The sequence below is a fragment of the Colobus angolensis genome, unplaced genomic scaffold, assembly GCF_000951035.1.
Source record: "Colobus angolensis palliatus isolate OR3802 unplaced genomic scaffold, Cang.pa_1.0 Scaffold74, whole genome shotgun sequence".
Lineage (NCBI taxonomy): Eukaryota > Metazoa > Chordata > Mammalia > Primates > Cercopithecidae > Colobus > Colobus angolensis.
The window spans coordinates 6,312,397-6,340,007 of NW_012121154.1; the positions used below are offsets into that span (position 1 = coordinate 6,312,397).

Consider the following 27,611-nt stretch of genomic DNA (forward strand, 5'->3'; position numbering starts at 1 on the left):
AATTTGGGAAAGATGCCCATGACTCGTCTGCAGTATTCTTATATATTTAATGGGGAATGTAATAAAATTTAGTTAATAACATTTTTGTAGAGAGTAAATGAGGTAGTGCTTGTAAACTCCTCTTAGAGACTTTATAGGTACTTTGTATGTTCTCAGTAGGACTTAAGTAGTGTGTGTGGTAACTTAAATTAGGCAGACTGGATAAAGAGTAAGAAAACTTTTCCTCTCATTTACTTTTGTGTTGTAATCAAAATTATTTTTCCTAGAATGTTGAGATATCATAATGATTTTTATTGGTACATTCATTACATTTCAATACAAATTAATGTTAATTCAATAGATTTTATTTAGCAGGATTAATTTAGAAAAGAACTCTGGAGTAATGCCCTAAAGCTGGTGTACAAATACCCTATTTAAAATTGAAACTCTTGTCTTTGTGTGGCTAGCCTACCAGTTGTGAGTGATGGCTACTATGCTCCAGGTGTTTCACACTTACTTTCTCATTCAGGTAGCACAGTGGTCCCATGAGATAGGTATTTTTTCATCATGCAGGTGGAAACATTTAGGCACTAATAATTTAAGTTGCCTAAAGCTGCATAGCTAGTCAGATGCAGTGCCAAGATTTGAGAATAGATTTGTCTTCAAAAGCCAGACTTCGTTCCAGGGAAATGCATTAAGCTAAACACGCGCGCACACACACATACCCACACACACACACACACAGAAAAGGAGTCTCATTTTAATTTTTAATTTGTGTTTTAACTGACAGATAATATAGAGAGTACATGTGATATTTTGTTACATGCATAGAATGTGTAATGATAGTGTCAGGTTATTTGGGATATCCATCATCTTGAGTACTTATCATTTCTGTGTGTTGGAAACAATTCAGGTACTCTCTTGTAGCTACTTTGAAATATATAATACATTGTTGTTAACTGTAGTCACCCTTCTCGTCTATAGAGCATTAGAACTTGTTACTTCTATCTAACTCTGTGTTTGTATCCATTAACCAACTTCTCTTTATCCGTACCCCCACCCACACACCAACTCCAAGCCTCTAATTTTATGTTTTAGATTAAACTGATTTTTGGACTGGAAATGTACTAACTTGAATTAATTTTACACCTGGATGTGAAAAGATAATCTTGTTCTTTTCATATTCACTGTCGATGAAGTAACAAAGCTTGCAGAGTTTTAAAATTAGGGAATACAATTTATATGTCTCTGATGAAAAGAAACAAAAGATAGATGCTGAACTAGAGCCCTGTTTATTTGCTCTTCTGATTATATGGCATAATGTGGCTTGTTTGACTTAATCTTGTAGAGTTACTTAAATTGTTTAATGTTAAGTCCCTCAAATAACACCTCAGCTATCTATAACTGTCATTTTGCCTAGTAAAATGTGTTGCTTTTTGAGATTCAGGTATAAAAATGTCTGTAAGTCAGTGAAGTGAAACTTCCCTCTGCATTAAAAAGGTGACCATAAGCTGTTAATACTTAGGTCAAACTGGGTTTCTTATGGTTTGTCATTTCCTCTTTTAAATGCACCTTATTTCCACCAAAAGATTTTACTGAAAATTAAAAAGAAAGTCATGGCTAATGTTTATCTTAATGGGGTGGCAGCATTTTGTAAAATAAATAAACTTTTGAGTCTCATATTCTGCTATTCTTCTTGAAGTACATGCAAGAATGATAAATATTATGTTTCCAGAACAAAAAACAGCAAAGTGCAACACTGATCTCTTTTGAAAGCTTGAGTGATGCCATCTCAAAATACCATCACGTGAAATTTGGAAACAAATGGTTTCCCACTCTAGCACGAAAGTAAAAGAAATGTCTTGGATATACATTGAAAAGCCATTGTATATATGATGAGTCTTGGGCTTTCAAAGCTGCAGGAAACATGGTTGCATCTTTTGTGCTTCCCTTGAAAAGAATTAAAGGGTGGCTCTATTACTATGTAGAAGCCCACTCCCAAGGACTGTTTAAATCTCTGCTCCAGCAGCTGAGCACTGCAGAGTCACTGACCTTGTATTTTAGACAGTGTCGGCGGGGAGAGAGACAAGAAAAAAGGAAAAAGAGGAGCCTCTGCGTAGAATGACTGACAAATGTATTTAAAGTTAAATGAACATATCTCCACTGTCCTCTGCAGTTCTGCAGACTTGTTTCTTGTTTTGAAGCCAAATGTAGTAACTTGGCTAAACAATGAGTCACATTGAAATAAATAATATTTAGACAAAGTAGCTGTCTTTTTAGGAAAACATCTCTCCATCTCTTTGTTCATAAAGTCTGGACCTTTACATTTGAAGTTTTATGGTATATAGTTTATAATATTTTTTCCTGTGTTCAAAAGAAAATGAATTTAAGAATGCATCAAGTGAAAGCGTAGTTCAAGAATTTTTGCGGGTGGGGGGAGCTGAGTTTTTAAATTTGAAATAGTTTGTCTTATTGAAAGCTGTGGGTGGTCCTCCATCATTCTGAAGGAATCTAAAGATGGGGATTTTTTTTTTGCCAACATATGGCTGTTTTCCAGTTAGATATTGATATTTCTGTCATTGCCTAGTTCTGCATTTTATTAAGTGCAGTGCAACTAGACTCCTGTTTAAGAATACATGTAAATTACAGTGGTCTGTAAGGAAAGTTTGCATAGCCTGATTCTTGATCAAAGAGTAATTACAGTCCTTTTAACTGACAGGGCATTGAAATGAGCCTCCAGGATTATGAGAATATTTATCAGTTGCATTTTTGCCAAGACTTTTTTCAACATTTATTTGTTTATGTGCAGCAATACAATAGTTTAAGAATAGAAAATATTTTTATTCTACTTTACTCACTTAATATTGTATCATGAAGCAGAGAGCAAGAATTCTTGCTCTCAAGAATTCTTCATTAAGCAGAATTGTCTTTCTAGCAAGCTTGTATGTGATCACGGCAGGTGCTTGCTCAGATTTGTTTCATTGGCATCTGAAGTGACTTGGGAAAAATCCAACCCCTATGGTTTAACAGTCAAGAAGTTTGGATCTTTCCGTGTTGGTTGGCTCCTTGTTTCTGCTGAGAAAACCCCACTCTAATCCTCTTCTTGATCAACTCCCCCAGACTTCTAATCATCCTTTGCATCTCCCACCTGAGGGAAAATAAACTTTTTCTACTCCCTGGAAAATGCTTATTTCTTTATTAGCTCAACTTTATCCTTCAGGTCAAAGATTGCGTGACTGTTTCCACAGCCATGATGTAAAGCCCTTGTCTTAAAACACTTACCCTCTCTTTTACTATACTTTGCACATTTATTTCTGTGATTTTTAGTATAATATTGAGTGGCTTAGTTAATATTTATTGAATGGAGAAGCAAGATCAAGTACTTCCTTCTGTCTAAGATTTCTCTATTATTTCCAGGAAGACTTAATGTTCATTCTTTAATCCTCCTCAGTTTCTGAGGTCATCTTTTTATACTGCAGTTGCTTGTGTACCTCCACTTTAGACTATATCCTGTTTGAGAGAGAGAGAAAATTTTTTTCATAGTTTTACCTAGCTGCTGGCATTTACCATCGCGCTCTCTGTCTTTTTTGTTTTTCCTGGAGACAAGTGCTCTGTCACCTAGGCTAGAGTGCAGTGGTGTGATCACAGCTCGCTGCAACCTCTACCTCCCATGCTCAAGTGATCCTCCTACCTCAGTCTCCTGAATAACGGGGACTACAGTTGCATGCCACCAAGCCTGCAAAATTTTCCATTTTTTGTAGAGACATGGTCTTGCCATGTTGTCCAGGCTAGTCATTCCTAGAGTCAAGCGATTCACCTGCCATTGCCTCCCAAAATGTTGGGATTACAGGCATGAGCCACCACACCTGGACTTTTTACCATCTGTTGAATAAATGAATAAATATATGTCTCAAAGAATATTTCTATTTTGTGTACAGCCTGCTGTGTTATGTATAAACACAAGCAGTACGTCGTAGAGAGCTGTGGGCTGTGTTATGTATAAACACAAGCATTATGTCAGAGAGAGCTGTGGGCTGTGTTCAGAACTTTATGAGGGTGAGAGGGACAAGGGACTTCACTTAGCACATAGGATCTCCTATCCTTGCTATAATTGAGTGTGCTGACTAAAAGTACCCACTGGAAGCCCACAATATAGTCAAGGGAGTTTTATTGAAAGCATACAAATCCAGCAAATAGTATAAATTTTGCGAAAGACAAGTGTTAAATGTTGCTGTAAGACTCTTTCCATATGTGGTTCCAGTGTGGTCACTTAAAGGGACGTGCTTGAGGAATGGAGTCTATTAGATTCTCGGTGTTCTGGGGTTTTGCTAACATGATACACCATGTCGGCTCATCATCCTTCCCCATTGCACACACACTGGTCTGAAATATTGGCTGTCTTTATATTTCTGTCCCACCATCCAAGGGCTTTGCTATAAATGTTTTAAAATATATCCCTACGAGTCTTATTTTTTGTGAATGACCTTTAACACTTGTTTTCATATTGAATATAGCCTGCTTTTATAACTTTAGCACATGAGAAAATGTTTTCCATATCTTAACGTTTTTACCAAAAAAATTGTAATGACAGTGTAATACTTTATTTAGAAGAGGTACACTTATTTACACCGAGCTCCAACTGATACCACATTTCTCTTCTGTACCCACTTTTTTCTCTGTCTGTTGTTAGGTATCTGCTTTTGTTTTGCTAACCGTCTTGGAACCGCTGTTCTTGAACACCTTGCCTCAAAGTAAAGCTTTTTCAGACGTGCCAAGAGGTCTAGAAAGCAGGTGTCAGATGAAGCGTTTCCTCCTCTACCAGTTTATCTGCCTTGTTTATATCTCAAGTGGACACTCTGAAACCGAGGCCTTCCTAGCTGTATGACTATCACTGATACTGATAGCTCATCTGTGTTGTCCTTGTGTAGGTTAGTGATAGATTCCGATTTTATTCTACTTTTTCGAAGTCACTTACTGCCGGTTCAGAGTCTCTCAGGACATCTGAGATATCCCCTCACTGTGTGTTCTTCATACCCTGAGAGAGAATCCAGACAGTGGTTACCACACAAGAAACAAAAGACGGGCCATGTCTTCTAAGTGAGCTTCGAGAAAGGGAAATCAGAGTTTAGGATGCTCAGTTTGATTGAATCACACAACACACATGGAATATGTTTTTGGTGGGTGATAAGGTTTGGCTCTGTGTCCCCACTGAAATCTCATCTCAATTGTAATCATCACATGCCAAGGAAGAGACCTGGTGGGAGGTAATTGGATCATGGGGGTGGTTTTGCTTGTGCTGTTCTCAGTGAGGGAGTTCTCAGGAAAGCTGAGGGTTTTAAGTGTTGCACTCTCTTGCTCTTTCTCTTTCTCCTGCCATCATGTAAGACGAGCTTTGCTTTTCCTTCGCCATCCACCATGATAGTAAGTTTCCTGAGGCCTCCACAGCCATGTGGAACAGATAATTAAAACCTCTTTTGTATATGAATTGCCCAGTCTCAAGTAGTATCTTTGTAGCAGTGTGAAAATGGACTAATATAGTAGGGGAACAAGATAGCCTTGTTTTTGGTTTAGCTTCATCTTTGTAGAAAATACACAGTTGTATTCCTGTGGCTGTACTTCTAAGATTGCTTTTTACATAGAACCTTTTTTCCTATAAGATGTATAGTAATATGAAGGATTACATTAGCTTTACAGATATCCCACAACAATAGATAATATATGCAAACGGTGAAAAAGGAATTGTTTCTATAAACATTTTGTTGCTATACAGAACATTAGAGATTATTCTGGTTCCAAAATATTCTCATTCTCTTTTTATATTGTAGATGCAGGACCTAAGGGAAATGCTCTGGAGGGTGGTGTTGGGGGAAACCCTGTACCAGCAAAAGGTGAAACTAGAACTTTAGCCTTGGTCAACTATTTCCAAAGCCAAGCCTTTCGCCTACTCCAGCCATACACATCCTACACATCCTACTTTTTAATAGTGATAAATTATTAATATTTCATGTAAACCATGATTTTCTGAAATTTGATGGCATTTTTCCATTTGATTGGTTTATGCTCATATTTTTAATTCACCATGATTAAAAAATAATAAAAATTAATATAGCAAACAAAAAAATGGTAGAATGTGAATGTGCAAAGACCTGTGCTTCATGTTTAGAGCCAATTTCTACTTAAAAACTGTACAGAAACAAGGTAGGTTTCAGCAAGTCATAGTGTAGTCCCCCACCCCCCAATCCAGGACAGTTTAGACCATTTCAGGTGACCTTCCAGGTGGCCTTCAAGAGAAAAGAAAACCAAGCAGGGAAAGGAGCAAATATATCAGCAGATCTGAGACCTGACTTTGTCTAAATGATTGAGAGAGCTTTTATGAGACAGCCGTTTAAATTACATCAGAACTATTGGTCAGATTATAAGTACGAATTAGAAAAAGGCAGGAAGAATCTTATAAGCAAGAGGAATAACATGTACAAAGGTCCTGAGGCAAAAAAGGAGCAAGATGTAAAAAGAAGGCCAGCAGAGCAAGAACAAAGAATAGGCCAACAGTGATGATTAAGATTTCTGGTGAGGTCATCTGGAACTAGATCATAGGAGGCCTGGAGGGCCATGTTAACCCTTTCCTGTTTGCTCCGAAAATACCTGGAGCTACAGCATTTACCCCAAGGTAACTTTGCCACAAAATATCTCACCTTTATTATTATTTTCGCATCACTCTGATATATCGACTTAGGAAACAAAATACTTATTCTGTTTATAGTATTCTGTTTTTAGTAGTGGTATTTCAATTCACAAAATATAGTAATTCTCAATTCCTGAAAATGTCAAATCCCAGAAAACATAGCGTTCCTATATGTGATGTTAACATCTTGAACAGTTGTTGGCTGAAGATTGATTTGATTAATCCGACGTTTGCGAAATAGATGATTCTGAAGATTCGCATGATTCTGTTGTTTGTTCTATTTAGAAATAACTGCAAGAACAGTTTTATATTTTATTTCACAGTGAAAATCAGTCAGATTTGCTTCAGCCTCAAACAGCATGTTTATGTAAAATTAAATGAACACTGACAGCATGCTCCACTTTCTGTTCTAAATGGGAAAGGGTTAAAATTTTGAAATTTTTACTAAAACTAATAGAAAACCATTCAAGATAATTAAGAGGTTGCTTAAAAGTAGAGCAGCCGTACAATTTAACATCCAAAACATGAGTCTTTTGAGAATGAAAGAGGGCACTAGTGTTAATTATGCTGGGGAAATGGGTGCAAGCTGGGGCTGTTTGGGGCAAACCAGGGCGAGAGTCATTGTTTCTAAGCACCTGTGTGTTTGCTAATCTTCCCTCTGATGCAGTGCCTGGGAGATACATTCTGTGTTCACTGCTGTCTTTCTTTCTTTTTTTTTTTTTTTTTTGAGACAGTCTCCCTCTGTTGCTCAGGTTGGAGTGCAGTGGCATGATCTCGGCTCACTACAAGCTCTGCCTCCGGGGTTCACGCCATTCTCCTGCCTCAGCCTCCTAAGTAGCTGGTACTACAGGCGCCCGCCACCACACCCGGCTAATTTTTTGTATTTTTAGTAGAGATGGAGTTATACTGTGTTAGCCAGGACGGTCTCGATCTCCTGACCTCGTGATCCACCCACCTTGGCCTCCCAAAGTGCTGGGATTACAGGCGTGAGCCACTGTGCCTGACCGGGGCTATTATTTTTGAGCAAATATGGTTTTAACAACATGCCCTCTGGTCTCTGTTATCTGTTCACATTAGGAATTAGTAGCTGTAGTTTCAGTCCACTGAAGTTTCACTGCTTGTCTTCATTTTTTTTTATAAACAGACAGGTGAAGTTCACTTTCTAACCCAGTTTCAAAACAATAAGCCTAGGAGAGAGGATGGGTCACTTGAGCCCACTCTACTTGAAATTCTTCTGAGATAAGACATTCAAAAGAGAAAATTATCCTGTCAGTAGCAATATCTCTGAGGTAAAAGATATCCTAAGGATTTACTTTGAAATCTGTAGATGTGCATTCTGCCTGAGGCAGATCTGAGGTTTATGATGAGAAGAATGTTTTGATGGACTAGCCAAACAGAATAACAGAAAACAGAATGTTAGGTAAGCAATGAAGTAGTCATTAGGACATGGTATCGTCATTATTTCTGTCCTCTTATTTCAGCAAAGTGTCTAGCCTGCTGGGATAAGGACTCAATAAATATATATTGAATAAATTAATAACATCATAAATTTTAAATTAATGAGTAATTACTGCATATGTCTCGGATCCAGGGACTCCTGGGAATTGATTTTCAATCAAGTAATCTTTTACCTATTTTTGAATTTTATAAAAGGCTGAAGACAATGTAGTATTCTGAGTGAATGAGTTACCCTGCTGTGTAGTTTGACAGGTATACAATTGGCATTCTGAATTGTAGGTTTCACATCTGTGGTTTCAGCCAACCACTGATCAGAAATATTCAGAAAAAAATAAAAAATAACAATACTACAATAAAAATAACACACATTTCAAAAGCAATACAATATAACAGCTATTTACATAGTATTAACATTGCATTGGGTATTTTAAGTAATCTAGAGATGATTGAAAGTATAGGGAGGATGTGGGTAGGTTATATGCAAGTACTCTGCCCTTTTGAAGCAAAGATTTGAGCATCCTGGATTTTGCTATTTGTAGGGTATCCCGGAACCAATCTTCCACAGATGCCAAGGGACAACTATAAAAAATATTTATAAAATAAAACCCTAAACTTTCTACCTTCGTTTATCAAGATCACATTTTTGAGTACGTGAATGAGATTCTTCGTGACTTAGTTAATTCAAAAATATTAAGATCACTGACTGGCTTAACAGAGAACAAAGGTTTGTTCTTTCATGAATAGTAATAGAGTATTATTGACAGACATAATATATTACTGTATTTGGAATTATGTTACAATTGCTGTAACAATATATTGACTATACTCAGGTAGCTCCGGAAGCTTCTGTTGCCAGGGCTTAGATTTTGGGGGAACTTATTGTTCTTCCACCTTTGGTTAAATTCTCAAGCTTCACAGTGGTTTCTATTACAAAGAAAAGTTCATGTAGATACATGAGTTTTAGATAAGCATATTATGCGGCAAATTTTACCCCAGGGAACATTGGTGTAGAAGACATTACAGTAATTTTCCATCATGGAGCTGAACAATAATGTGGATTATGGGAAACAAACATGCAGAATTTTTTTTTTTAATGCTGTTTCCTGGGAGATTTTCCCAGGGGCCGGGAGACCTATGCTGCTCTTTGTGGAGCCACTGCATTTTCTAATACTACATAGTCTCAGCCAGAGTCCCTTATTCATTAATTGAGCACGTCCTGAGAAACAACGCAAATAGCTGTACCTCATATGCTTCAAAAAGGATGACATCATTATGAGGTTAAAGGAATGACAATGCCATTCTTTGCCTTGTTTAGATGATGGACTAGTCATTGTAATGTTTTTCTCACACTGTAGCCAAATCATTACATCAGTCACTTTCTATAACCGTGGCCAAATCACTGGATCATTCATTTACTGAAATTGGATCTATGTGAAACGAAATGATAGATTCTTGGGTCATTGTTTTTATAAATAAAATTCTCATTGCTTTGAGCTCATCTCTGTGTTCTAACAAAAAGTTATTTCTCTCCCCAAGTCATATAGTTCAATTATGACTACTAACAGCAATTTAAATAGCATTTTAACAAAATAGCCTAGGCTTTTATTACAACAAGGGCACTTCTGAAGTAAATCTCCCTGGTTAACAGCTGTCAACTATCAGTGAGCTATAGGTAATTAAATTTGAAGATGCTTTATGGCTCGGAAAACTAGATAAAAATCCCTGGACCAGAAAGGTCTTAAGTTGATGTAGCTGTTGCTCCCTGCGGTATTTGAATTAATGCGATAGATTGACGATTTTCTGTTCTTTTTTTTTTTTTTTTGAGACGGAGTCTCACTCTGTCACCCCAGGCTGGAGTGCAGTGGTGCAATCTCGGCTCACTGTAACCTCCGCCTCCCAGGTTCAAGCAATTCTCCTGCTTCAGCAGGAGAATTGAGGCTGTCCTGCCTCAGCCTCCTGAGTAGCTGGGATTACAGGCGCCTGCCACCACACCCGGCTAATTTTTGTATTTTCAGTAGAGACGGAGTTTCACCATGTTGGTCAGGCTGATCTCGATCTCCTGACCTCGTGGTCGGCCCACCTCTGCCTCCCAAAGTGCTGGGATTACAGGTGTGAGCCACTGTGCCTGGCCTGGATTGCCGATTTTCTAATGAAACAGGTAAAGAGGAGAACTGCAATTGTTTGCTTGTTACTTGCAAATAAAATTTAGTTGAGCCTGTTTTTCCAGCTGAGATCATACTTCTGGTTTTATTTCAGTACAGATTAGAAAAAGAAGGGGAAAAGAAAAAATAATGTGTTGGAAAAAACATCAAAACTAAACTTTCCTCATGAGAGAAAGTGTGAGAAAGTGGTGGTAGGCATTGTGGACCCTCAAAAGATATATCAGTTAGTATTTATCTCTACAACAGAAAAAGACAACCTCAATTCAAGGTGCCTAAAAACTGCAAGGATTTATTTTTATTTCATATAACAGAATATTCCATTAATAATGGAATTCCTGTTAATTCAGTGACTCAATAATTTCTTAAAAGATCCAGATTTTTTTCAACATTTCTGCTTGCCATTCTCAGCAAGCAACTTTCTTAGTAGATGCAATTGCTGCAAGCATCATATACTCACATACCAATGTCCAGAGGCAGAAAAAGAAATCACCCCTTCTTTTCTGTGTGCCAGTTTTTAGGACTCGATAAGCCTTTTTTCAGTAGCCATGCAGAAGCCCTCCCTCCAGAGTCCACTGGCTAAAGTTGTTCGCATGGCTGTATTTAAAACACTTGCTGGCTAGAAGAATGGGGCCAATATGGTTGTCATTGAACAGCCCTGTCAAGGTGGGAGAAAAGAATAGTATCTATTAGATAGATAATCAACAGTGTCTCTTGATGAAAGGAGCATATATTGATCCTCTACTGTGGGCTGGTGGAACAGACTTTGAACTTGGTATTATTATTGCCAATGTATAGATGAGAAAATTAAAACAGAAATGAGCTAGTTTTCCCAAAATAATAGACTTAGTGAGTGATGAAACTGAAATTCAACTCAGAACTGTGACACCAATTGAGTACTCTCTTTTCAGTGTCAAACTGATTCCTGTACATCATGAATCACCTTCCGGCTCCCTTTTTGTATCTAACAACCAGCTGATCTCTATGCTTTGCTTTGGTTTTTAGATACACTCTTTCCCAGAGAGTGTATCTACTCTCAGAATTCCATGTAATCATCCATGAAAATAACTGAACATCGCTACCTGAAGATTTGCTCTTTGGAATGGCAAAATTAAATTCATTATCCAATTCTACATTCTTGTGGAACATTTCTGCTTTGATTTGAATGTAATTTAACCTGTCCATACCTAAGTACTTTCTCTGTCAAATATATCTCCTTTTCAGATCTCCCAAAAGTTGTAAGGGCATATTCATTTCTCCTATAGTTAGCTTACAATGTTAAGGGGAATTTACCCCAATCTTCCCTCTACCCCTGGCCAAAACCTATATAAAATCATTCCAAATTCTTTGTTTTAGGTGTTTCTCACATCAGTTTTTCTTTTCCATTTTAGCATATCAGGTGTTCATCAATATAATATCTCAACTACTAGAACAGTGTCTTTTAGTCTTTTCAGCTTATATACTTAAAAAATTACCCTGCACACTCAAATTATTTTCCTTAAAAAATGCCTTATTTTATTATTGTGTTCTCCTGATTAATTTGAGTAGATTCTACTTGTAAAAAAATAAATATTGAATATATTAATATTAACTCTAAAGCAGACATTCTAGTCATTTTTTTCTTCCCTGCGTAAGAAATTGCTCTCACTGTTTGCTGAAGATTGATGTCTTGCCCCAAATTATAATAATAGGTAACCCATGTAACCAACATCACTGTAGCTCAGGGACTCTTTTTAAAACTTTATGTGTATTAAACTTGACAACAGTTTAAACTTCACAACAACACCATAATGTAGATAATATTGTCATCCTGATTTTACAGATGAGGACACTGGAGTTCAGAGAGATAAAGGCACTTGCCAAGTACATCTAGAAATGAAATGGTAGAGCCAGAATCCAGACTCCAGTGGTTGAGCCCCAGAGGCCATGAACTCAGTTATATTTTACTGGATTAGTCTATGTATGTCACTCCACAATTATTTATTAAAAGCTACTTGTTGAATGTGTATTCCAGCAGCCCACGCGATATCTTACCCCTGGTGTTTTACAGAAGACCTACACAACCATGAATCATAGCCCTGAGATCAAAGTAAGCTTTTATGAAACACCTGGATTTTAGACAGAATCAAGGCAGTCTGTGTGCTCTCCAACCTTAGAGTGATACTTGCTTTGATTCTGTAGTCTCTCCCATGTTCTCAGCTCTTGGATTTTTTTCTATTGGCCCTAACCTCTAGTCTGGTATGGGCTGATTTTTTCCTGAAGGATTTCCCTCTCCCCTTACCTGCTTTCCTCATGAAGGAAGCTGTTTCAGTTTCTGGGCTGTGGCACCACCTGCCAACCATGTCACCTCTCTGTTCGTGATTCCTAGGGAGGCTCAGTAACTGGAAAGTCAGCAGGCTGCACCATGCGCAGCACCCAAGTCCCCTGTTTCCACAGATCTTTCATCCAGGCCCTTGTTGTTAATGACCTGCCTTTTGTCCTTGTATACTGTCATGATCTTACATTTTAAGATTCTTCTCAAATATTTTTCTAACCTCTTGATTGTTTATTCCAACATAAAAAAATCCTGTATTTTACTATTGTTGTACAAACAGTAAATTTGAGGCTATAAGATTATATCTTAATAATTTTACGGATTTAGCTCCCAAAATTTTAAAAAAGTAGAAAAACATTTTATCTAAATTCATATTTTTCTTAAAAATCATGATCTAAACTTAATAACAATAATTATAATTTATTGAATACTATCTCTTCTCACTCATTTCACATATTTATATGTGTCAATTAAATTGATTTCCATGGGAACTCTTGGCAGAAGGTACTATTATTTTTTTATAAATGAGGAAATTAAAGCACAGAGAGGTTAAGTAACTTGTTCAGTATCACAGAAAGTTTGGCAACAGCACTTGGTTTCATTATCACTCTTATTCTTCCAGGAATTTTCAGATTATTGGCTTAAACTACTTGCAGGATATTATGGCAGACATTCTGAACAAATGTGCCCAGAAAATAGGTTAAATTTGTGACTTCTGTATCTTCTCATATGGGCTATGGCCCAAGTACTCATGGAATATAGTCCATAACTTTCTATAAGAATTTTTGTCATTTTAAGTCAAACTGCATTTAAGTCAAACTGCAGCTCTATTAAAATTTTTAGAAATGTGTTTGTAGTTCAACGCCTAAAAATCTAGAAACAGTTCATCATGGAAGCAGTAATCTCAGAAAGCAGTCTCTTTCTTAGAGTTTGTCATTCTTCAGATTATAATCAAAAGAACAAAGAAATCCTGAACCATTTCAATAGAAAGGTCTAAAGTTCCGCTCCTTCAGAGGAGCGTTTTGACTGGAGAATGTATCATGAATGTCACGATACATTCATTAACTTCAAAGGCACTTAGGCAATGTGAAAGAAGCTAAATGAGTGTGAGTCACTAATCATTGAGGATACTGAAAATAAGAACATTTAGATACCTGAAAATTCATATATTTTCCTTAGGTATATGCATAGTTATTCTGCTAAAAATAACATCGCCTCTTGAAAGTACGTCTACTTTCAAGTAATTTATAGAAAAAAGAGTTGGACTAATTAGAATTATGTTGGGATGTAAGGCAAATATTTGTAGTAGGAAATAGCAATCCTAAAATGATGAATAAACAGAGTCCAAGAATAAAACATTAATAAAGGATAAGACAATCACACTGCTATTGGTTTTGTTTTCTGTTCAATCTGCTCACTGTATATTTTTCTTTTTGGTTTTAAGCTGATGATGTCCAGTAATAAAACAGAGTTGAGATTATTGCAAACGTGACTGATTTTGTAATCATATATTATTACCATAAACTTTAACATTGCACTTACTGATTTATGTTTTACTTCAGCATAAATAGAATTAAAATGCCCATTAGCATAACTTTTTTTTGGGAGGGGGCCAGGGTCTCTCACTCTCTTGCCAGAGCTGATGTGCAGCAGCACGATCATAGCTGACTGTAACTTCGAATTCCTGGGCTCAAGAGATCCTCCCACCTCAGTCTCCAAAGTATCTGGGACTACAGGCACACACCACTATGCCCAGTTAATTTTTCAAAAAAATTTTTGTAGAGACAAGATCTCACTATGTTGCTCAGGCTGGCCTTGAACCCCTGGCCTCAGGTGACCATTGTACCTTTGCCTCCCAAAGTGCTGAGATTACAGGGAACTAGCCCATAACTCTATTTTAAAATTAATTTCTTACTGTAGAAGGAAATGTACCTTGACTTTTTTTGGTAAATATTTGCATAATAGTTTTTATTAAAATAATAGAATTATAGAACCAGGATGCTCTATCTATACTTACGCTGTTCACTCTTTCAGAACTTCGAGAAACCAAGACCTCTGAATACTTCAGCCTTTCCCATCACCCTTTAGACTACAGGATTTTATTAATGGATGAAGATCAGGACCGGATATATGTGGGAAGCAAAGATCATATTCTTTCCCTGAATATTAACAATATAAGTCAAGAACCTTTGAGTGTAAGTTTATCCTTTTCACGAGGACAGTGTCCACCTTTTGAGTGTCGCTTTTTTAAAAAGCATTAAGTGAAAAATAATACGCATTTTATTAGAGCAATAGAAAATACTGGTCCCATGTTACTATGAAAGTTAGTACTTTTTCATGGACTGAAAAGATACTAAGGTCAGTTCTCCTCGTCTAGTTCCATAGTTTTTAACAATTCAAAACCCAGAGCTAACTGAGAAAATACCACCTGTGTATAAATATATAAAGAAAGAAAAAAGGGAGTATAGAGTAGTGCATGAAAGAAATGGTCAGAGAAAAGGAAGATCTACTTTGTCATCTCCGTGTAACCCATGAAGGGCCTGAAAGGAAAACAGCTATTAAATACACTGTTACTTGATCCAGTGTGGCCTATATTTATCATTCCATTTCACAAGGAAATAAAATTGAGCTTCACTGGAGTAAAGAAATACAAGTAGATTAGTTATAAATTTATTACAACAAGGAGACTTCCGCATTTGCAGAAGTGTTAACATAGGCAACGGACTGACAGCTAAATTAATGATTATTGCCAGACTGGACCCAAAGCTGCAACTGCTTAGAATACTAGCGCAGTATTTCAGAGAGAGAGAGAGAGAATCTCTTGGATTTCATCCAAGTTATTTTAGCTATTGAAGTACCTAGGGGCCCATCTTATGTAAATCTAGCCTGGCTGTATGATTTACCAAAAATAATACTAACTGAGAAAGATACGTAAATGTAAATTTATTGTCATAGAAGCAGTTAGGAAAAGTGTACTATGTCAGAAGGAGTGAAAAATTATCTCGTTCACATTTATGTTAATAATTATTTTAATATACAATCAGTAAATGAACATATGTTATTGAAAAGCATTTGTGAAACACTGATGGAAGAAATAAAAAGTAATTGTAATTGTTAAACTAATAGAATATTAATGAATTCATAAAAAGAGAGAATTTTAAAGTTTTAGTATAGGATCACCTTAAATAAATCTGTTAACAAAAAGTAAATGAAGAGTACTGGGCTGTCATATGTCCAAGTGAGATTATGCAACCTTTATTTTTCTTTCTGAGCAGGTTTTCTGGCCAGCATCTACAATCAAAGTTGAAGAATGCAAAATGGCTGGCAAAGATCCCACAGTAAGTGTTTAAAAAGAAAAAAAAAACCACTAACTTAAATATTTGGTTTTCGAATCCATGTACTTTGAGGGAAGCCAAAAATGAGACAAAGGATGGTGGTGTTTTAAATTTTTGGCTGGACACAGGCTGAACACCTAAACATTGAGGAGACTGCAACTCTCAGGCTCTCTGTCGCTTCAGAATTCCTAACTGGGTAAAAATTGCTTGCCTTGCTTTCATTATTTCATTCAGATACATTTCATGATGGATTTCAGTAATAACCTCTGTTCCTAGTGGATCCAACCTGCAGAATTCTCAGCAGGCTCCTGAAATGATGATAATGCAAGTGTCTGGAGCAGCTCCCAGATACCCTGTGGGCTTTTCCAAACAAAGATTCTCGGCAAAAGGGTAGTGGTTAGCCAGCAAATTCCATAAATATAAATCACCGGTGATTAATGGTACCTCAGTTAATTAAAAATAGCCACAGAAACAGCAATAGAGACAGATATAAGTATCAATAAATGTTCAGTATGCAACACTTGTGCAAATTGTATTCCTCTAGGTGAGATTCAAAATAAAGAATCGAGGAAGAAATCTGTATTGATTTCTACAAATGACTGCTGAAAGTAGTACATTGTTATTCTTGAATATTCTAAAACAATACGTGGAGCAGATCTTTAATGTGTACTCGTCATTTAATGTTTATAAGGGAGCATATATGTCATCTCACCATTTTGCCTCAAATAATGAAAATGTAATAGAGCCAAGCATCAAAATCACCCTTTCTTTCAAAAATAGTTTGATCAAGAGGTTTCTTTCTTCATTCATTCTTTCCATAATTTGCTCAATAAGTACCGATTCAGCACCTGTTATATATCTAGCACGGAGCTAGTTGCTAAAGACATAGTTGGTGCAAAGACAGAAATAGTTCTAACTCCAGTCAACTTTATTATCTTGTTAGAAAAGTCAGCCATAATCAAATGAGCATGGAAATACAAACTAATTTAGAAATAAGCTAGAAATATGGTAATCGTGTGGACAGACTAGTCAGTATGTACACACACATTCAGGTCTCAGGTCATAACAAGTAATAGACCACCTTAGGGTTAAAAAAATGTTGACTAAGCATTTATTTTGTGGTAGGGTCAAGAGACACTGATTTCAGGAGTGAAGACTATGCCCTGAGTCTTGAAAGTAGAGATGGATCAGACAAGACCAAACATGGGAAAACTACTAATCCTGTGGAAAGTGGAAATATGGGATTGAGGAAATGAAACATTTATTTTCATTGACTCCTAACAGCCCCAGGTGTAAAGTTGCAAAAATTTTTGGCTCAATGCAGGGTCATGGAAGACTCTGGAGGGTAGGCTATCTGGCCTTAACTAAAGGGTTCTTGGAGTGATTTATCCAATAAGAAAACTTTAAAAGTGGGCAGGAGAAATTTGCAGGGGCTTATCTGCTATCCAAGGGACCTGTTAGACTACACACAATCTTGGGGGGAAAATCCAGAAAAATGTAGAAAGAACACTTAAATACATTACGACGACATTCCAGGAAACCAATGGTAGAATGAAGCATAATGTTGCAGAGAATGATGTTTTGTCACCTGAGGCTATTATTTTAATAATTGTGAATGAATTAACCTATTTTCTTTTATCTCTAATGGGATTTTTTCCCACTGATGTGTGTCTGATCATGCCTTGCCTTTTCACAATAATATCCCGTGGCTATAGTTCCGGAATTTCATTGTCCTTTGTTCAAAACGATTTGCAATTCCCATTCATATGAACTGCCACAGGCAGAATGTGCAGAATTTAGGTACCTTTGTACCTTCTATTTCCAAAAATTGCTGTTGAGTTTCTGAAGATTCTTAGACAAGTCATTTGGTTTCTGCTTCCTTTGTCAAAATAGAAACCCTGAGGTTTTTGTTTTGCTTTTTGACAATTAAACGTTATTAGATAAAAATCTTCAATACATGCTGACATTTTCCTATAGTTTTGTCATGCTGTAATTTGTTGATATTTTTAAATTCTACTGTATGGCCAGTTGTTATACACAAGGGAAATACCTAATGGAGTGCTCTTTCCTAGGTATTTTTAGGACTCGGCCAGACAGGTTTTGTTGGTCCATACAACGTTGTTGAGTCCTGGGAAACACTAATCAAAAAATACATGTTTGGTCTATGCAAGAAAATAATGTCTGACAAATCTATCTCATTTCACACACATGAAGTACTTACAGAAGTGTCCCTTACTTAGGCTCTGGGGAAAAAAAGGCCTGTGGTAGAAAAATAATGTGAAATAGATCTTTGGAAGTTCTACAGAACAACCTATCCTTTCATTTCTCAATGAAACCACATACTTAAGAACTTCTTAAAACTTGGAATAAATATTATCTAATAACCTAATACTTTTAAAACACAGGAATTGATTATTTTAATTTGCACAAATTATTTAGTTGTGAAGAAGCTGGAGGTGAGTTAGATGGAGTCCTTACGTTTAAGTCTTCACAATGTACTGGAGATGATGAGACATATATACATTAATATTCAGAAAAAATACCCAACATTTAATGGAACAGGCCAGGTCCTGTTGTAAGTGCTTTATTTTAATCCTCATAACAATGCTGAAAGGTGGGCATTATTGTCACCACCTGTATTTTTAAGATAAAATACCTGCATTACTAAGAAAGCGAGACACTTAAGCTGTGCTGCTGTGAAGGGAGATGGTCTTTGTCTCAGTCACATGCAACTCTGGATTCTGTACCCTTAGCCACTAAAACATGCTACCCTACCAGAGAGAAAATGATAAATGCTAAGGGATACACACAAAGCACATCTGGGATATTTAGGAAAGGTTTGATAGATTTTGTGGTAATCATATTAGAACTTGTTAACCTTTTATTTCAACGATGTTGAAATTCGAACAAGTTGTACCCTCTCTCTCTTTCAGTGTTTGGTGTGTGCTACATGCAGTTGATTGTCTTGTCTTTGAATAATCTTCCCATGTTTTCAGCCTGGGAAACATCTAGTCACTCCTTCAGGTCACAGTGCATACAAGCATGGGGGATCGTTGCAACTGATTGTCAGGGCTTGAGGGTAGGACACAGTAGATGCTGAGCTTATTAATGCTTTTAGATTAATTATGTTTGTAGCACATTTATTATGCATATATTTTAGAGGTATATTTTCATTAAGCTAAAACTTTCTCCTTTTAGCTCTGTTAATCATCTAAGCAGAACATAAAGTGGTAGCAATTAATAGCCATACTGCTATAACAACTGGAAGCAAAAATAAAACAAGAGTTAAGCATCCTTTAATCCTTTAGATTTTTTGGTTGTATCAAATTTTAATTGACATTATAACAAGATAACAATTATAAGAAGAAAATTTAATGTGATTTAACATTTGATCTTAGGTAATAATATAGCATAATTCTGTAATAAACTAACGTTTTTAAAGAAAATAAATTTTCATGGTGGGAATATAGCTAATTTTCTGCCTCAGCTAAAAAGAATATAACCTACTTCCCATTTCTCTCCCTGCCACTACATACTCACATTCCTACATGCTCCATTTATTTCTAAATGTTAATATTTTATTCATACTCTAAATAAATTGAGGTTAAACAATAGCACATGCTGTCAAACATATCCATGAGATAGGGCTTAATGAATGTACTATGTAAATACCATAGGAGACAGTTGAAAAATTAAGTAGGATTATATATATTTAGATATATATACATTACATGCACATGGTGTCAAACTTGATTTATTAATTGTAGAATATCAGTTTCCCTATTTCTGTGACCATACAATCCTAAGCTCCTAAAAAATATATTTTCTTTATCAAAATACCTTGATTAATTTCCCTAGACCAAGAAGGTAGAGACCAAGAAGAAGAAAGTATGAAGTATATTTATGTCATTGCAGATTATGGACCATGATGAGTCAATATTTTTAAAGGCCTGTGCACCTGTGCTCCAGGATGTATTTTTAAAACATATATTTTTATATTATAAAAGTAATATATTTTCAATACAACAATCTTTGAAGACCTAGAAAAGTACACAGAAAGCAACAGAAAATAAACCATCTCTTATTAGCTCTTCGACTTTGGAGACTTAAACTTTCTGTGCATCTTGGTTTTCTTATCTGTGAAATGTGCTGATCTGTAGCACTTAACCTTATTGGGTTGTTAAGAGGATTGATGAGTTAATATTTGCAGACAGCTTAGAGCAGTGCATAGTACATAGTTAATGCTGTATCACTGTTAAAGAAAGTAAATTGCACTACTGAAACATAATCACTCTTAACAATTCAGGGTATATTCTTCCAGGATTTTGTTATATAGACATAAATGTATATAAAAAACAGAGTTTTATTATGTACTGTATAATGTTAGCAGCCTTATATTTCGTTAACATTGTGCCAGGGAATCATTTCGAAAGAGAATTAAACAATGAAAAGAGAGCATCCATGGTATTTATTTCCACTGAAGTCTCTAAGGCTTCATTCATACTCCAAACTTTTTGTGGATTTTTACTGTGGTCAGGACCTGCACTAAGCTCTATGCAGGACAGATGCCCTGACCATTTCACCGGGTTTATAGACAATATCAATTTTAAAATGCAAATAAAACCAATCTAATATTAGACAGTTGGATGTGTTTATTATGTTCCAGATACTATTTCTACTGCTTTGTCCACAACAAGTATTACCATTGCCATTTGAGAAATGCAAAGATTGAAGCATCCAGAGGCCAAGTAACTGTCTTCAGTTCTGAAAGCTAGTAAAAGGTGAAGCCAAAGTTTAAACCTAGGTCATCTGGCTCTGAGATCTGCGTACTTAAATCTACTCGGTCTTCTCTGCAATACTCTCTATTGCCTATCTGAAGACTATGGCAGGATGGGAGACCAACTGTAATTATACTTCTCTTGATTTCATCACACAGTTATCCTCTAACCCTTCTAGGCACTAGTCCGCAAGTGAATCCTGCGCTCTCGTGTCTCTGTTTTCTGTTCATGCTATTTTTTTGTTGAAATGTTCTTTCCTTATTATGCTTTTGCCTGTGAAAATCTCTAAATTATTCTGCAAGACTCAGCTCAAATGTCACCTCTACTAATCTTTACCCCAGATCAGCATTATTTAATGTCTGTCTTTCCTTCTACAATACATTTTTAAAAATACAGTCCTATTGCAGTGTCTACCACAGTCTGATACATTATGCTCTCCTTTCTCTAAAAGCATGTGTTGGTTGAGTCTATTCATTCCAGTGTTGCTAGTACCATATACAGTGCCTTGCATAGAATGACTTCAGCACATATTTGCAGGATGGAATTGACACTACTGCAGTAGTCTAGGTCAGAAACGAAGGCAGCACAATGGAAATGGAAAGGACCGAGATAATCATTTTCAATAATTAACTCATCTGAATTGTTTTTCCTTTTGTAGTCTTGTGTGTGGGAAGGGGTAGGGAGCACACCGAGCAACAGATAGTGTAGGAATCTGTTCATTGCTAATCAGATTCCTATAGAAAAGCTGCACAGTGGAGAGTGGCTGTGGTTCAAGTCCCAGTTTAGTTACTTATTAAAACTAGAACTCTTTAGTTAACCTCTCTGGGATTCAGTTTCCTCATCACTAAAATGGAGTATTAATAAATTGGTGCATTGTTATGAGAATTAAACAATCTACATAAAAGGATTATGAGCTCTGTGAATATTAGTAAATGTTATAAAAACTAAAAAGTTATATCAGTATTAACTTATGAAAACAACTGTGCATCCTGGCTAACATGATGAAATGCCGTCTCTACTAAAAACACAAAAAATTAGCCGGGCGTGGTGGCACATGCCTGTAGTCCCAGCTACTCGGGATGTACAGGAGACTCGCTTGAACCCAGGAAGCAGAGGTTGCAGTGAGCCGAGATTGTGCCACTGCACTCCAGCCTGGGCGGCAGAGAGGCATTCAGTCCCCCCGGCCACCACCGCAGGAAACAACTGTGGACTTCTCATCCAATGACAAATGATAAAGCAGCTAAAAGTACAGGATTCAATGTTAGAGATGTATGTGTTTGTAAATCTGCTTTAGTTACTACCTATATGATCTCAGACAGGTTATTTTTTAAAATGCTCTAAAGTTTATTTTTCTAAAAGGATCTGAGTTATGGTAAAAACCTGAATGAATATGGTAAAAACTTTACAGTACCTAAGTAGCATACAGTAAGTTTTAAATAAATGTCAGCTCTAAAGGTAAAAATCAAAGGTAAAATATACAATATGATTATTTCACAGTGTAGGATGTAATAAACTCTAAATAAATATTAGTCATAATAAGCAGATAGATACATGAAATGAGTATAGTGCATTGGAAATATAAAAGAGATGTTATTGACTTCTTTCATTTTACCAATACCAGTAATTCATGAAAGTACATTGACATCCATAAGACCCAAGATGAGAGAGACATAACCTGTTAGTAAAGGAATTGGTTTGAATTATTTATATCTTATGGGGAAATATTGAAATATTGTATACAGAATCCCAGAATGACTAAATGTGAATGTGAAAAAGTATGCATGTGTCTCATTCCTCGTAGATTCCCTTTACATAGACACATTATAAACACACCATATTTCATCTATGCCTTTTCTTCAGAAACATGTTATCTGTAGTTATGTAATCAAATTCCAGATACCTCTATAAACAGGTGTCAAGATAAAATGACACTGTGTATTTAACAAAAGTCCTTAATGTCTTAAAAATAAAGTATATGGTCTGGTCTGTAAGGATTCATTTCTTTGACTACAGAGTTAATGATTGATTATTTAATAATAAAAATGTATCATAGAAACATCAGTATAAAATTACTGCATAAGAAAAAAAGCATATATTTGCTGGCAAATAATAATGAATATAAAAGGAAAAATGATGGAAAATGTAAAATAATACTGATTTTAATTTTAACTTCTATTTTAGCAACGTTTATTTTGTTTTAGTTTTTCAATAATATAAATAATAGATATGCTTTATTAAAAAATAGGAGAGGCTAGGCATGGTGGCTCACACCTGTAATCCCAGCGCTTTGGGAGGCAAGGCGAGTGGATCATGAGGTCAGGAGATCAAGACCATCCTGGCTAACACAGTGAAACCCCGTCTCTACTAAAAACTCACACACACAAAAATTAGCCGGGCATGGTGGCACGTGCCTGTAATCCCAGCTACTCGGGAGGCTGAGGCAGGAGAATCACATGAACCCGGGAGGCAGAGGTTGCAGTGAGCTAAGATCGTGCCACTGCCCTCCAGCCTGAGCAACAGAGCAAGACTCTTGTCTCAAAAAAAAAGGAGCATACATGGTACCTAGCAGGGGGAAAAGCAAAATATATTTTCTGACCACCCAGGGAAAAGTTACTGTTAACTTTTGATATGTTTCTTCATAGTTTTTTAATAAAAATACTGTCTCTAATATACAATCATTTTATTATGTTCTTTGAGAGAAAAATGACTTTGTGAAGTCATTCAGTCTCAAGCTTGATTGAATTATAGTCAACAAAGGATAGTGAAGCTAGTAACTGTGGAACATTCAGTGGTTAATTTAGTCACAGAGATGTGTATCTAGTGTTGACTATGTTTCTGTGCTCCTGCAAGGTCACAATCAATTGAGAATTACAATAATTATTTTATTTCATTGGGTGAATAAATGACAGCCTTGCCTTTACTTGAACTGGGAGCAAGTGAGAAAGGAGTTTCTATGAGAGAAGAAGGGAATATTTTAGGGGATCCAGGGCAAAGAGAATGATTATGTCATTCCTCATAGAAGGCAGTCATTATGCTGGCATTTTGTTGGAGATTAGTTTTATTTGCCAGTTCTTAAGGTGAATAGTGTTTGCCACTGTGTACTAACGGTAATATGGAACTTGTATAGGCACAGGTGCATTCAGAACACGTTTATATAATGTGTGTGTGTTTAATGTTTTAAGGAAAACTTGAGAAAAAATAACTTCTGTGTGTTAATTTGTAAACTTTCCCAGATAAATAATATGTTTATAAAGTTTCAGGATATAAAAATTTAGACAGTGTTGTAGTATGAGAATAATGAAATAGAGCATTTTACTTACTATCTGTCGTGCACTGTATTTCTCTTGAAATAAATCAGTGGAATAAACCATGTTGTTATTTTAATATTTGTGGAAATACATCTTTTAACAATAAAAAAAATGGAGCAGAAAGGAAAATGTATAGCAAAGTATTGCCAAACAATATTTGCATTGACATGTATAAATTTGAGAGCAATTTTCAAATGAAGTATTAGAATTAGTCCAGATTAAAACAAAAATAGAAAAAGCAGGGCACGTATGACAACTTTGTTCAGTTGCATTCTACAAGCGTAGAGATTTTTGTGTTTTTCTCAGTAAGGATGCCCAGAGAATTTGACTATACCCTGTCAAATAGTAGGTAATCAGTAAATATTTGTCGAGTGACTGTTCCTGTAATAATGTTTTGACTATTCCTGAACCACTGTTTTTCTTCAGTTGCACCAAATCTTAGTATTTGATTTGGTACTTCTACAAGTTAGATAAGTATTCTCAAATTGCCTTGAAGAGGTGCAAATATATTAATAGTTCCCCAAAGATATGGCCTAATACAAACTTGTCCTACCTGTGACCTACGGGCCTCATGCAACCCAGGGCAGCTTTGAATGTGGCCCAACACAAATTCATAAACTTTCTTAAAACATGAGAATTTTTTTTTTTTTAGCTCATCAGCTATTGCTAGTGTTAGTGTATTTTATGTGTGGCCCAAGACAATTCTTCTTCCAGTATAGCCTAGGGAAGCCAAAAGATTGGACACCCCTGGACTAATAACATCAAAAGTTTATGTCACCTCATTGTTACCTATCATACAAGATCTCAGGTTAACATAGCTAACTGAAATAACAGTTAAAGTCATTGAGTTACTAACTGCTTATTTACTGATTCTTTTAGCACGGCTGTGGGAACTTTGTCCGTGTAATTCAGACTTTCAATCGTACACATTTATATGTCTGTGGGAGTGGTGCTTTCAGTCCCGTCTGTACTTACTTGAACAGAGGGAGGAGATCAGAGGTAAGTGTAACTATTTAACATTCTTAGTTTTGATATTAGTGTCAAGGATTTTTGAAACTGTATTTTAGAGTGAAGATTTGGAAATATTAATATTTGTAAAATATTTTCATGCCCTTTAAACAAAGTATATTACATTTTTTCTTGTCTGTCAAGTTACTTGAAGTATCACCTTTTGCTTTCAGCTAAAAATGTGTATATATTTTTGTGTGTATTATAAGTATGTAAATATATATATATACTTTTAGTTGGATGCAACTATATATATAGTTTTAGTGTATATGTATATATTTTTAGTATATTTGTAAAGCTGTAAAAGATAAAAGAAAAATGTTGTAGTTTCAAGATAACTTGAATGTAATACAGTGATAATATTTGCTCCAAATTATAGAAATATTGTAGCATAAACTTAACCTTCTCAAATCTAGTGTAATTCTTGTCTTTCAAATTAAATAAAACTTTATAAATGTATATCTGTAAAAGATGTATAAAGCAGGATGCCAAGTGTCTGCTGAAAAGAACTTGATGTAATTAAGAAATCATACTTTTATCTTAGACCAACATCATCCTACATTAGGTTATTCCAGCCTTATTCTTACATTAGTTAGAGTGATATGGTGTATTATGATATGATGTTTGCTGAACACTAGTCAAATATATAGCTAATGTATAGTCAAATATGAGGCTGGTTGAACTTCACCTGTGCTACTTAAGCCTTTGTTATCCCAGTCCACAACTGTTGACTAAGGAAAGTACATTACACCAAGAGAGTTTCTACTCATTCTTAGTCAAACATCTTGTTTTACTTAATTATTTTAAAAACTGAATTTTTTTTTTTTTTTTTGAGATGGATTCTTGCTCAGTCGCCCAGGCTGGAGTGCAATGGCGCGATCTCGGCTCACTGCAAGCTCCGCCTCCTGGGTTCACACCATTCTCCTGCCTCAACCTCCGAAGTAGCTGGGACTACAGGCATCTGCCACCACGCCCAGCTAATTTTTTGTATTTTTAGTAGAGACGGGGTTTCACTGTGTTAACCAGGATGGTCTCAATCTCCTGACCTCGTGATCCACCCGCCTCGGCTTCCCAAAGTGCTGGGATTACAGGCATGAGCCACCACGCCTGGCCAAAAACTGAATCTTCAAACTTGGTTTGGCTTTATTATGCAACTTAAATATAGAAAGTTCAGTTTTTAAATAATATTTTAATTTGATATGTTAGATTAGAATTTTGCAAAAAATAAATGTGGCTACTGATCTAAAGCTTATTTTCCTTTAACAACAATTAATCTATTTTAGTACTAATATGACTGAACAATGATGCTTTTTTAAGTTGTTTTTCAGACATGTAATTTATACATAAGTATGTTTTAATGAATAAGAAGTCATTTAAAAATAATTATAATTTGACCCCAAGATGAGACATTTTTAATGTGGTTCAAGATGTTAATAAATATTAAAATTCTTACAGGAAAAGTAAAGTTATGCTTTTTGGAAGAATACAGTTGGCTGCATTGAGCTTGTCATTAAAACCACATGCCTGTGATCAATTGATTAAATAAACTACTGCCTCAGACGTCTGCAGTCTGTCAGACACTTCCCTGAAGTCTGTGCAGTCACTGTACAGGCCAACAATAGCATAGCCATTTTCAGAACACACATTTCAAATAAAATTATTTTCCCATGTACGAATGGCCCACTATGCACTTCAAGGCTTAATTGGAAATTCTGTCCAAAACAATAATCTCCTTTGGAAAACCAGCACGGAATACATTTTAATCACGTTGCTAAATATGAACTACTTTAGTCTCACTTCAAAAGATATGTTTCAAAAGAGAAGCAGTTTCATTAATGAATCTCTGAAATAATATGTGAACATCTTAAGGGCCAATTTAGGTATGAACAGGGTTATGATTTTTAAGCTTTATAAAATGTAGTCCCTGATAGTTCACTCTAGTCGGAGAATTTCACCATAACGTCACTTTTGTATATTTGTAGTATGAAAACCATTGTGTAAATATAGAACAACACAGTTTAATCAAACATATAATGGATTTGCTTCCTTTTAGTTTAGGATAAAAGATCTCCTAGCATAAAATGACCATGATGCAGAAAGTTTTATTTTCAGAGAATTCTTCTCTATCACTAACATTGTATTTTGTAATCACCAAGGGTAATACTTATTCAACCCTAATTTGAAGGTGAACCAAGCTAGGTTGGCAGAGTTATTTTAATTATTCAGTTTTATATCTGGGACATTACCTGCCATCTTTCATTGGTCTGTCTTCATAGGTATTCATTGGTGTTAGGGGGATATTTGATGAGCCTACTTCGTGTTTGGCGCATCACATGCTTTTGTTATATCCCATTTCTCTTCTATTATTTGCAAGACTGATTCAGAGCTTTCTGAGATTTCAACAGTACCCACCTAAAGAGCCCAGAATCCTTGCTACATGAAGACCTAACCTCAGTTCTTCTCCTGTGTCTACTGTCTTTACTCCTTGTCTTCTGTTCCTGGAAAAAGATAAAGCAATACAAGTGAATCATGACTTTAAATGAATGAATAAAACATCAAGTAAAAATGGTGATCGGTTAATTTTGCAGCA

The 27,611-nt window shown here is 35.8% G+C and overlaps 1 protein-coding gene across 2 annotated transcripts in view; it reads left to right on the top strand.

Moving 5' to 3' along the window:
* SEMA3C (sema domain, immunoglobulin domain (Ig), short basic domain, secreted, (semaphorin) 3C) overlaps positions 1-27,611 on the top strand; it is a 181,584-nt gene that overhangs the window by 79,894 nt on the left and 74,079 nt on the right. For both annotated transcript variants that reach the window (XM_011927699.1, XM_011927698.1), the window contains exons 3-5: positions 14,627-14,787; positions 15,868-15,930; positions 24,893-25,012. In XM_011927699.1, coding sequence (XP_011783089.1) covers positions 14,627-14,787; positions 15,868-15,930; positions 24,893-25,012 — 344 coding nt within the window. The remainder of the gene's footprint in view (positions 1-14,626; positions 14,788-15,867; positions 15,931-24,892; positions 25,013-27,611) is intronic.